We start from the raw sequence: 12,611 nt of genomic DNA, 5'->3' as shown, positions 1-12,611 counted from the left end.
TAGACCATAAAAAGATCTTTATTCCAAATCTTACTTTTTAAATTCCAAGTCCCAGACTGGAATAAAGCCTTCAGCAGTTTTTAACTGGGGAGGTTGCAAGGGGGGGAGTAGTGTGCATGCTTAAAAAAAGTCACCAATTCCAAACCAGCTGTTTTGGGATAAGACAAATCCACCATAGCTCATGTGATAAAAATGCTGAATATTAGTATTTTATAGCAGAAAACAATACCAGAAAGAGTTAAACTAATGTGCATATCTTCTATCTGACTGTTTTGTTTGGTGCCAGGTGAACATGGTGATGGATTTGGAAGGAAGTGACCTGTTGGCAGAGAAGGCAGATAGGAGGGAATTTGTCAGTCTGTTGAAGAAAATGTTGCTTATCGATGCTGATTTAAGAATCACTCCAGCTGAGACCCTGAACCATTCTTTTGTTACCATGAAGCACCTCCTCAATTTTCCTCATAGCAACCAGTATGTAACATAGAAAACTCTGTTGCTGCAATTCATTTGTATAGAAGTGTTGTTTCTTCTGGTGTCAGAGGGAAAAAAATCTTTCATCATTTTTGTAGTGTGTTGGAAAATCCTTTCAAGCGCTTGCAGTATTAGATACATTTATTGGGTCAAGGAAACTGCTTGAATAATTGTTTTTCTCTGAAAGTAACAGAACAATAGATTTCTAAGTTGTTTTTATGCATGATTGTTAAAATTCCAACAGTGCAGAAACTTGGGTGTGATTTTTTGGAAGTATGAGGAGCCCTAGTTCCTGTCAGTCATTGAGGGCTAGGGTTAATATCTCAGATACTTCCTCTCATGTATTGATTAATGTGGAATATATTGAAAGTTTTCTTGCTGTTCTGGAGTTGTGTATTTCACTGTGGGTTTCCTAAAGTTGCAAGCATTTCACTGAAAGAGCAAGCTTTTTCATCTATTTAATTTCTTTCTTTCCTGTTTGTACACAGCTGTTAGAAAACGGTGTTAGATGGAAAGAGAAAGAAATAGCAGTGTTTTTCTTGAATTTAAAATATGCATCAGAGAGGCTTGATGTGACCATAGTAACAGCAGTGTTTCTGTTTTTCTACCTGTGTGGATGATCCCATTCTGTGAAACTGGGAAATGTGGGGTCTGAACTAATTTTTTTCCCTTATTTTGGGGAATTGTTTTTTTTACCTTTAACGACATGAAATGGTGATTAAAGCAATTTATTTTCTGGTTCTGACAGAGTGAAGTCCTGCTTTCATATCATGGATATTTGCAAATGCCGATCAAACCTGTATGATTTGAGCAATTGCAATAAAACATCACTTATGAGATCAGTTGCCTCAGGCAGTGCAGGCAACCTGACTGCAAGCTTTACCAAGATTGGTCCAGTAAGAAGTCAGGTAAAACCAATGGTTCGTGTTTTTCTTGGTTTGGTTTTGTTTTCTTTTGTTTTGTTTTTACTGTGAATTCAGTTAATGTTGTTTTTCGAATTAATTTAATAATTGAAAAAATTGCATCTGTTAAGTGGCAAAATCTTCTGTCTTTTACTCTCGTTTTTTCCTAATGTTTTCTTAAACAAATCATTTAGAATATGTTTCAAATTAAGTTACAAGCTAGGGTTGCCAGTGCTGTATTCTGGTGCCCTCCAGTGGCCCAGTGTGATGGCTTCCTGTGAAATGGATTGGAAATGTTAATTTTTATAAGTTGTTTTAGTTATTTACTGTATAAAGTGATGGGACAAATGTGTGAGAGATGTAGATTCACAGTTATAATAATCTTGCCTGTGTTGAATCTGTTCCCTTAGGCATTAACTGCATCTGCCCACTCAGTTCTGCACCAAGGGATTCCACTGCAGGCAGGAACTGCTCAGTTTGGTTGCAGTGATGTTTTCCAGCAAGCATTGATTATATGTCCTCCAGCTATTCAAGGTATCTGTAATTGCCACAGTTCCTAAAATATGAGTTTTACTGCCTGGCTGTTAGCAATATTTGAGTTTTCTGTTATATTCACTCGAGGTTTATATTTAAACCAACTTAATTATGTCATTAAAAAATCAGTGTGTGAGTCAGATGCAGATACACTGCACCTTTCTGAAAGAAACAGCAAATCAGCACCTGCAGAAAATGATTTAAGCAATCCAGAGTCCATCTTCATATACTACACACACAGAGATAAATTTATGTCTTGGTTAAAATAGGAGAAAAAATTGTGAAAGGAGAAGCTATAAGGAGGGTGTTCTGAAATAACATTGGAGAGGAAACAGGATAGATGGAGTATTAATGTCTTATCCTAGTAATAGTCATTTATAGAAATGGGAAGGCAGTTTATATTGTTTGCTTATTAACTTAATTTAAAACTTAACTTAATTACAAAGATGTAATTTATTTGTTTTGGTGATGTTCAGCTTCGTGTTGAGATTGGGTCTTGAAGTTACAGAATTTATAGGGAGTAGGTTTTTTTAAGAATGACCTTAGTTTTCCCTCTGCGTTTTAAAGTTTTGGAAATCACACTAGATGGCACTCCGAAATGAAACAAACCAGAAATATTCAACCTAAACTTAAAGCCTAGGAAGTCTTAATCTCTGTAGATAAAGACAGATACAGCAGACTTTATCAGTAATATTATTTGTAGCAGCTGCATCTACCTTGGGTTCCCGAAATTCAAGAAAGGTCTGACCTCAAGAAAGGTCTAACTATTCACAGGCTGCTTCACACAGATTTCCTTCTGAGCAGTTAATTGTTTAAATTATATATGTTCTTTACACAATGACATACTTCATAATAAAAAAAACCACTATTGTTTTCATTATTCCCAGATGAATAAAGTGATTTATAGAAAAGGAAACAGCACAGGCAGACACTTTATCTGTGATTTGTATACTGTATTCTTAAGATGATGATAACTTTCCAAATTTAATTTCTGCTACAGCTGAAGTGGAGGGGATATATTGTTTTCATCACATAGGTGACGAGTTGCTGGCACAGATGAAAAGGGATATTAATGGTATCTGGCACTGCTTCAAAGTTTCCCAGCTTGGCTGCTCTGTGGAGTATCTGAAGTGCTAAAGCTCTCTACTTCTGTCAGAGTTAAGATGCTGCTCTTCTAGATGGCTGTGGGGAAAAAAAAATCAGTCAAGTGCATTTCAAAATGAAAAGCTTTGAAGTGTGTGGTTATAACTTAGTATTGTGTTATGACATGAGAGAATTACATCAGATAAAAACTTTGTTTCATCCTGCACTGTAAAGATTAGAAAAAAACCCAGCCAAAGCACTTACAAACTTCAGTGTAGTAATTCTTTAGTAGTTACCTGTGAACACCCATGCTTAATCTTTGAGTAAGGCACGAGGCATGAAGTGCAGTTAGAAAATGAGATCGGGGATATCTTTTCCTAGCCAGTATTTTCTTCAAGCATGGCTGTTCTGTCGCAATGTCTGTTTAGAAAAATTCCTCTTTCATTATAGTTTTATGTAAATTACGTAAAAAAATGTTATTGCAGTAAGCATTGCAGCATTGCTGTACGTGTGTTACTTTCCTGTGACAATAATGAAATCTATACAAGGCATGAGATGCATCTTTTTTGTATTATGCTCTGGTGAGCAGTGCTATAGTTTGCATTATTTTGATGAAGACAGGAATAGGATTATGGATTTACTGCAGATATTTGATGAAGTAGACAGAAGATTTTACACTGTTTCCCACCAAAGAGATGGTAGCAAAGAGGGACATGATACATGTGGCATTGCCAGCTATAAAAGCTGAGAGGAATGTGTTTCAGCCTGCTGGAAATACAGAGCATGAGGTGTGCAGAAGTCCATTCTGAGAAGCTTTGAAATTCAGTTCTGCTTACTTTTGCCTGCTTCCTTTCTAATTCTTTTAATGTAGTTTGTGATAAAGAGTAAATGCTTAGCTCTGCAGAACTTTCTGCCAAAGTCATTCCTCTTTCTAGTAGTTTGTGTCCAACTAGTAGCTATTGGCAGTTCTTTCTGGAAACTACAGCTCAAATATTTGTGCAGATAAGTTACGGCACAAAAATCTTTTAGGTGTTAATTTGTTTGGCTTGAAAGTCTAAATTATGGAATTAGATCATAAGCACATTTTAAAAAACGGTGAAATGTTTTCAAATTGTCCTCTGTGTTTGCTCAGAAAGTACATGCAAGACTGCTGTTTGCCTAAAGCTTGGGCATGTGTTTTTTTCCCTGCCAGGAATTCCTACAAACCACAGCAAACCCACCAGTTTCTCCCTGAGGGTGGATAACGCAGTTCCACTGGTGACCCAAGCCCACGCAATTCAGCCACTACAGATTCGAGCAGGAATCCTTTCTCAGGTTGGCCTACTTGAGAGCAAAACTCTTATTTAATTAGTGAGTGCTTTGAAATGCAGAGTTCTGCTGCAGTCCCTCTCTCCTGGTCTGTGCTGAACTCCAAGCAGCGAGGGTAACTTGAGGGAATTGCCTGTGCCATAAAACCTCCTGTGCTTCCCTGCAGGCGTGGTCCAACCAGACACAGCAGATCCTGGTTCCTGCATGGCAGCAGGTAGCACCAGTGGCAGCTCCAGCCACATCTCTGGCCTCTGATCCTGTGGCTGGCCCACAGAGGCTTGGAGACTGGGGGTGAGTCCTGCTTTTGTGCCTCAGTGGCTGTGATTTAACAAGTTCTGGGGGTGCTGGTGAGAAGGACCTGCAGTATAAACCTGCCTTTCCTTTTCCTCAGGAAGATGATTACCCAGGGCACCCACTACAGCTCAATGATACCACAGCCTCTTTTAACACATCAGATAACCTTGTCTGCCCCTCAGCCAATTAGTGTGGGCATTGCACACGTTGTCTGGCCTCAGCCTGCAGCTACCAAGAGGAACAAACTGTGCCAGAACAGGTGGGTAGAATATTTCTAAGACACCATTCTTAGACAGAGTAGCTGTTATTGCTGTTTTGTGGGCAAGGGAACAACTTGCAGAAGTGACATCTTTGTTGGACACAATTCCTCTCAGACAGTCTTTTGGAAAAATGTGTCCTTTCTCTTCAAGTTTTCAATGTTACATGTTCAAGTTTTCAATGTTATTTCGGTAGTAGACTAGATGGAACAATACTTGCAATACTAACTAGTTTAAATTCTTTTTTATTAGTATGTGCCTGTCATGGCAGAATGTTGTCTTTACAGGCTTTGGGAAGGTATAAGAATGTCCTGAGGTAGCTCTAATGAGATATTCCTAAGTTTCCATGAGGCAGGATATATCAGGTTTAGACAACTGAAAATAAAGAGAGGCTGTATAACAGGGTTGCTGTGTGCCTTGCAGTCATCTTTCACTGACAGCCAAAAATACTTTAGCCGCTTGCTGAAGAAAATATGCCCCAGTGCCATGCAAAATAGTGGCAAAGGTGTGGGGTGCTCCTTAAGGGGAGAGTATGGGTTATGTGGGCAGTGTCAGCAGTCCTGTATTAAGCAAGGGGTTCATCTGGAGGCTACCAGCTTTTGTTTTAAAGCAGAATCTTTGCAGGAAATCTGGCTGGATTTTGTTTGCTTGTTTTTCACCCGAATGGGATTTTCGTTTGTTTTTACCTTTATAAGAACGTGGGATTTTCAGTATGCTGTATTCAGTGTTGATGTCTTTGGTATTACATGCTTGATATCTTCTTTGTCTGAAACTATCCATGCCAAGTATTTTTGCTTGTGTTTACTGTTCTGTGTTTTTCTAAATTGGTGGTTTAGCCTACATTGCCTGCCTTTTTTTCTAAATTGGTAGCTTAGCCTACATTGCCTGCCTTTTTTTCTAAATTGGTGGCTTAGCCTACATTGCCTGCCTTTTTTTCTAAATTGGTAGTTTAGCCTGCATTGCCTGCTTCGGCTTTGTTGAAAACAGCGCAGTTTTCACTAAACTCCAAACGACGCGTTTCCCCCGCAGGAGCAACATGCTACAAAACACCAACATCCAAAACTCGGCCTTTATCTCTCCAAAGATCCTCAACCTGAAGGCTGTCAAGAGGATAAGCTGTATAGAAGCACAGGACAATCTCAACTCGGAGGGGCAGGAGGGCGGCTGCTGCGGGGCCTCGCTCAGGCTGGCCGCTGAGCCCTGTGTCCCCAGCAGCCCACGGCAGGCCCTGTTCCTGGCTGGCTCCCCCAGCCCCGCCGTCAGCGTCATCACCATCAGCAGCGACACCGACGAGGACGACGTGGCGCGGGCGCACTCGCTGAGGGAGTGAGCATCTGCCTTGGTTTTTGTTAGGCTTTGCTTGAATGCAGCTGTCTTAGCCATGCCTCAGGTTTCAGCTTTTGTATTTCTCAGATTCCGTGCTGCTTTGGTGTGTGTGGGTCTGGGCTTCACACGAGGGGATGGGGAGCTCTCTGCACAGAGCAGGGAGACAAAACAATTCCTGCTCCAGCTGGGCACCAAGGACAAATGATCCAAAGCTCAGGCCCAAGAGCACAAACACCGTGGGCTGGAGAGAGAAAAACAAGAGGATGGGACTTGAGAAGTTAAAGCTGTAACTGGACAATGAACTGCAAGGTGCAAATGGAGCAGAACTGCTCAAAGTGAGAGACCCCGTGAGCAGCTGTGCATTTTGGGGTCATTTTGGTTCATCTTGGGTGCAGGCCTGGCTGGGCTCTTCTGCTGCCCAAGGTGGATCCTTTTAATCAATCCCTGCTTTATTCTGTAACTCCATCCAGCCTCTGCTCTAGGGCAGCCTGCACAAGGCATCATTAGCACCAATGCCTTCAGGTTTAGATTTCATATTTTCCAGATTTTGTACTGCTTTAATGTGTAACTCTGAACTTCATACAGAGTGTTAGCAAGTTCTCTTCACAGTCTAGTTAGACAGAACAATCCTTTTCCAGCCCAAGGACACCATTCAGGCCCAAAAAGTGTAACAGCAGTGAATTGAGGAGAGCAAACTGAGAGGATGGGACTTCATAACCTGAAGCAGTAATTGGACAATTAACCCCAATATGAAAATGGACCAAAACTTATAAAAGTGTGAAAACTCGTGACCAGTTGTCCATTTTGGGTGTAGCCCGGGCCAGGCTCTTGTACTGCCCAAGGTGTATCCTGTGAAGGCCTTTTAATAAATCCCTACTTTATTCTTTAACTCTGCCCAGCCCCTGTTCCAGGTAGCCTCTCTAGGCATCAGCACAGCTAATGAATCTGAGTTTAAAAAGGACAAACATCGTGCTCCTAATCAAATTTCAGCAGGAAGTTAACTCTGTAGCACTCTGTTATTGAAATGGAGCAGCACTGTCAAAAATCTACCTCATTAATCTGTGTGTGTGTTACGCCTTTTCAAACTTTAGGTTTTTTAGGGTTTTTTTAATAATGTCATGCCCTTTTTATTTGTTGAAGAACAATATTCTTGCTGTATATACTCAATGTTACCATTGTAGCAGTCGCATCCAGTAGATACTATGACATACCTGTGGGTAGAAAATATTTCTCTAGCAGTGTCAAAGGGTGAACCTTTGGGTGCAAAAGCAGGTGCTGGGTGTTGTCCCCCAGTGGAGTTTTCTTTCACAGAGCCATCACAGAAGCATGCAAGGCTTAAAAGTTTAATGTTTGGACTTCATTCTTGTAATAATCTGAGCTGGAGTAGCATGTATTTTAAATCTAAACTTTGTCAAAAGTTTCAAGGCTCTGAGCTGCTGTAGTAGAACATTTTAATCTACTTTTTTTAGTGTTGATTCAGAAAAAAAAAAAAAGAAATCCATTTAGTAGGTTTCAAAAAAGAGCACCATAAAGGTTTAAAACCTGGTTTGGATGTAGAAGAAGCAAGGAATTGGATGTTAATTTACATTTAAGGGGCCTTTTGTAATAACAGGCCCTTTTTTATCCCAGAGTTGCACTTAGATGAGTGGTGCATGGTGTGTTTGCTGACTGTGTTTTTGTGTGCAGGTGTAAAGGGAGCCTGGAGTGTGAAGCCTGCCAGAACACCCTGAACATTGACCGTGTGTGCTCCCTGAGCAGCCCCGACAGCACGCTCAGCACCAGCTCCTCGGAGCAGTCCAGCCCCTCTCCTTGCAAGAGATCCAACAGGTGAAAACTCAGGCTCCTTGCAGCAAAAAGAAAGCTATTAGTATACAGCAATCCTAGCTGATACTAAAAAATGCACAAGTTTTTGTTACGTTGCTGGTGAGGGTAAATGATCTGTTTAAAAATTGATTTACTGGCCTTCAGTTGCGCAGCACAGACTGCTCTGTTCTCGTTCCTAACAGATCTGTCTTGCTGCAGTGGAAGCTTTCAGAATACTGAAATATTGAAGCTTTACAGAATACTGAACGGTGCTCACACAGGAAACAGAGCCACGTTGCGTGCAACTCCTTTGGAATAAAAATCTAGAGTTGCAAGATTAAATAAGCCTAAGCAGTATGTGACAGATTTGGTCACCACGCATTTTTTAATTCTTGCAGCCTTTGGTTTTCCCATTGTGTATCTTGTAATCTTTAATGACATTGATGCCTTTTTTCTTCTACTAAATGTAAGGCTCAGTTAGGTGAACACTGTTGCTGTGAACAGCTTTTAAATGTTTTTATCTTCGCTGCCTCGTGTCTAGCTTGAGCCTTCAGCAGTTTCATTGTGCAAAATGAATTCTAATTATGGTTCTAATGGAAAAAAGTTTGTTTAAAATAATTAAAGATTCTATCAGAGCATGTATTGGCAAGGAGGTGGAACTCTGAGTCTGCATCAGACTCATCAGTCTGCATCAGTCTTACTGGTTGGTAGTTAGCATTGTCAGTCCTTTGATATTCTGTAATACCAAAACATTCAAAAATTCAGATAAATTTTTATAAAGACCTACTTGATTTTATATTTTCTTTGAATTGTAAGAGGCTGACGTGTGATTTGATTCCTGTTGGTAATTCAACTTTGTCAGTAGCAGAGGAGTGTGTTGGATTCTGGTTTCAGTAGCATTCTACTTATATTAAGTCATATAATTAGCAACTTGAATCAAAAGTTAATAATATAGAAGTACAATTAATTGCTCAGTAGTTGTCACATTATCACTGTTTGTTACTTGAAAAAACTACTCAGAATTACCTGATTCTGTTGGTTAAATCTTCAGACTTTTGTGCTGGCCCTCATAGTGTCAAAGTACTTTTCACAAAAAAGTTAATTTTCGTAAGTAGTTTTATTTGTATTGTCCTATTTTAAACAACATGCAATAAGGACATGTTACATGAGCTGTAAAATCACTAAAAGACTTGACCATATGTTCAGGCATTAGTAAACTCACTGCTGTTTCTTGCATGCTTTAATTTAAGCATGTATTCCATCAGTTTTAAATATTAAGAAGTTATCTCTTTTCTTTGAGCCTTGAGATTTATGGGTAGGATGAATTTGAATATGTGTGGTTATCTAATTACAATAATTTTTATCCACATTTGAGTAATTTCACTTCTATAAAGTTAATGTGTTAATTTAATAAAATATGCCTCTATCATGAAAATCTCTTTGCTTCATTGCAATACTTTTATTTTTTGACAGTATGTCAGATGACGAACAGGAAAGTGGATGTGATACAGTGGATGGTTCCCCAAGCTCAGACTCCTCAGGACACGACAGCCCCTTTGTGGAAAACGGCTTTGTAGACAATAACAATAAAAACAAGGAAGCAAGAGCCTCAGTTAACCCTGAAACCAAATCAACTGTTTGCACAGTAGTGGTACCACCCCTGAGACTTGAAAACAGGTTACATCTTGAGGAACAGATGGTGAACACAGGTAAGTTAGTTCAGGTGTTTTTCTATGCCAGTAGATAAGAATAGAAGTTTCAGTATTTATTCAATATATATGCATGAAGATTTTGACCTACTCATACAACTGCTAATCCGTAGTAACCACTCCTAAACAGGGCTAGGGTTTGACTTTAATTGCTGTTTTGTATTATTATTTCTTCCTGCAAGCTTAAGCAAATGAAGCTTTGTCTAACTTTTGCCAGAAGAATATAGTAACAACAAAAGCATAACGTTGTTTATTTCTTTCTTGGAAGATGCTCCGTGCCAGCCACTGAGAAAAGGTCGGTCTGTCCTGGGGAGAATAAACCAGTCTTCTGTGGTGGGGAGCCGGCAGCAGAAACTGGCATCAGCATTCCATCAGCACCACGGAAACTTCAGTCAGGTATGTGCACTCGCCTCCAACAAGCTCCAAACGTGCAGTTGGAGAAGTTGAGTTCCAAGCTGAACGCTCACGGTTCCAGTTGCTGCCTGTGGCAGCTGCAGGTTTTCAGCAGCTTGATTAAAGAAGCGTTCAAATCTTGAAAAACGGATTTCAACTTACTAAGTCATAAGCGTCTTTCATTTTGGGTCATTTCCTTAAAACAGCTGACTCTATTTTAAAAAAATAACAGAAAAGCCACACTGGGAAAATTGTCAGTGCTTGCACAATATCAAAACACGAGACAAAAAGAAAATTATGTTAACATTTATTATTCTTACATCCAAATGCTAAAATACTGATAGTGTGCAGTTAAAATCTGCAGCTGTATCTCAGTGTTGTTCTGTCAGTAGTGTGCATGAAAATCTTTTAGTTTGAGTATCCAGAGGTGAGATAGAGCTCAGCAAACCCAACTATTTCAACTATTCCTTACCTTTACTGCCAGGTAATGAAGCTGGAGGGGAGATGAGACTGTGATTGTAGTTCCATCCAATGTTAGAAGATACCTAAAGCTAATTTGAAAGTTACTTTTATCATTGCCCAACCACACAGCAATTGTGTCTGCTGTGGCTGAGGACTGAAGTTGACACATGACATCAAGCTTAAGCCCCTTTTAATTAATTATCTTGGAGCTGTAGCTGCATTGAGCTTTTGGTTGGATAGCTGGAGGTGCATTAATGTTAGAGCAGTACCTGTTTGTGTAAGTCTTACAGAGAAACTGTGAATATTGTCAGTTAAATGCTAAATGAAAGCATGCTATATGTAGATAAGAGGATTTAGCAATAATGAGTTGAATAGTTTAGATTGAAAGAAACATTTGGGTGGGTGACACAGTCTCCCTTTCTGCATGATTATGCAAAAGGATTGGTTTAATTAATTCTAAGCAAACCTTAATATGATCAGCATGGTATTAATTTTTAATCTCTTCAATGTCTGCAGCTCCTCAGCCTCTTGGCAGAAAGCATAGAACATTATTTTCATTACAAAAATTTATGCTGATCCTTCCTTCTTTGGTTGATGCCCTGTGTAGTTTGAAGTCTGCATCATTTAATGGGAGTAATTGATTTTTAGTCTTTTCTCTTTATAACTGTTAATGATTGCCACACCTTCCTGTGATCATAGACCTAGACTTCTGTTTGCCTAGTTGTCTCAGATATTTTTCAGTCCGTTTATTATTTTTTCTGCTCTCCTCTAAAATTTCTCTCCTATTTGTCCTCTTTGTGCCTCATTATGGTGCCCAAACTGAATGCAGCACTTCCAATTGATGCCAAGCCAGTGCTGAGTAGAGTGGAATAAGCACCTTGCTCATGTGATACATGGTATTTCTGTTAAAACAGCCCAGCATGGCATTTTATCCTTTTTTTTTTTTTTTCCCCCCTTTGCAAGAGCATTAAAATAACTTGTGTTCCATTTCCCATCTCTTATTGTCTGTGCTGCTACCTCAATAGCTAATGTATCTTTTTTTTTTTTTTTTTTTTGTTGTTCTGTCGAAGCATTTAACAATCCCCATCTCTATATTCCTCCCGATTTTAAGTTGACTAGTTTTAGTGCATTTTCCTCCATTTTTCCCGCTCTCTTTGCTCCGGGGATCGCTAAGCCCTGCCCGTTTCTCTCTCTCTCTCTGTGTGTGTGTGTGTGGCCAGGTCCAGCACTTCGCCTCGGGGCCGCAGGAGTGGAACGGGAACTTCGCCCCGCGCCGCCAGCAGCAGCAGCAGCAGCAGCAGCCGCCTTTCCTCCCGGGCCACGCGTTCTCCCTGCCCCAGGGCAGCCCCAGCCACCTGGGCGGGCAGCCCGCCATCCTGCCCTTCGCCTCGCCGGCGCCGCCCGTGGCGCACCTGCTGGCCTCGCCCTGCGCCTCCAGACCCCTGCTGCAGCACCCGGCCTACGGCCTGAGCCCCGCCGGCGGCATGGTGCACCAGCTGCCCGTGGGCATCAACCCCCGCCTGCTGCCTTCCCCCTCCGTGCACCAGACTCAGTACAAAGCCCTCTTCCCGCCCCACTCGTACGTCGCCGCCTCGCCCGCCGCCTACGCGGGCTTCCCGCTGAGCCCCACCAAACTCGGCCAGTACCCGTTCATGTGAGAGCTCGCCGCGTTGAGGAGAGCACGCAGGAGTTGGGTTCCAGAAGAAACATGGTGTTTTTATCACGTATTAGCCATGGCACAACAGGAAAAAAAATTTTTTTTTTTTTTTTTTTTTTTTTGAATCATGCAGACTTGGGTGCAATTTAAACAACTCTGAGCTTTAAAAAAAAAAACAAAAAAACAAAAAAACAAAACAAAAAACTCACTTTTAATGTGTTTTGCACATTTGGTATAACTTGTCTTTGGTCATGTTATCTTCTTATATAGTAACTTTAGACAGGTGACTTATGGGAGCAGAAATCTGGTTTTGCTCCTGCTATTTTTTATAAAATTGCCTTCTAACTAGTGCAAGACACGTCTACATTTGGGAAGCCATTCAGTGTACAGAACTAGAGCAACAGATGCACAT

General features: G+C 40.6%; 1 protein-coding gene across 1 annotated transcript in view; it reads left to right on the top strand.

Annotated features, from left to right (window-relative positions):
- HIPK3 (homeodomain interacting protein kinase 3) overlaps positions 1-12,282 on the top strand; it is a 64,658-nt gene extending 52,376 nt beyond the window's left edge. Inside the window, exons 6-16 of the mRNA XM_053981403.1 lie at positions 287-471; positions 1,220-1,379; positions 1,784-1,907; positions 4,183-4,304; positions 4,465-4,589; positions 4,690-4,851; positions 5,879-6,175; positions 7,862-8,002; positions 9,452-9,687; positions 9,956-10,083; positions 11,763-12,282. Coding sequence (XP_053837378.1) covers positions 287-471; positions 1,220-1,379; positions 1,784-1,907; positions 4,183-4,304; positions 4,465-4,589; positions 4,690-4,851; positions 5,879-6,175; positions 7,862-8,002; positions 9,452-9,687; positions 9,956-10,083; positions 11,763-12,200 — 2,118 coding nt within the window. The 3' untranslated portion in view covers positions 12,201-12,282. The remainder of the gene's footprint in view (positions 1-286; positions 472-1,219; positions 1,380-1,783; positions 1,908-4,182; positions 4,305-4,464; positions 4,590-4,689; positions 4,852-5,878; positions 6,176-7,861; positions 8,003-9,451; positions 9,688-9,955; positions 10,084-11,762) is intronic.
- Positions 12,283-12,611: the final 329 nt, after the last annotated feature.

Source organism: Vidua macroura, chromosome 6 (assembly GCF_024509145.1).
Source record: "Vidua macroura isolate BioBank_ID:100142 chromosome 6, ASM2450914v1, whole genome shotgun sequence".
Taxonomy (NCBI): domain Eukaryota; kingdom Metazoa; phylum Chordata; class Aves; order Passeriformes; family Viduidae; genus Vidua; species Vidua macroura.
This window is presented reverse-complemented; position numbering and strand designations above follow the sequence as displayed.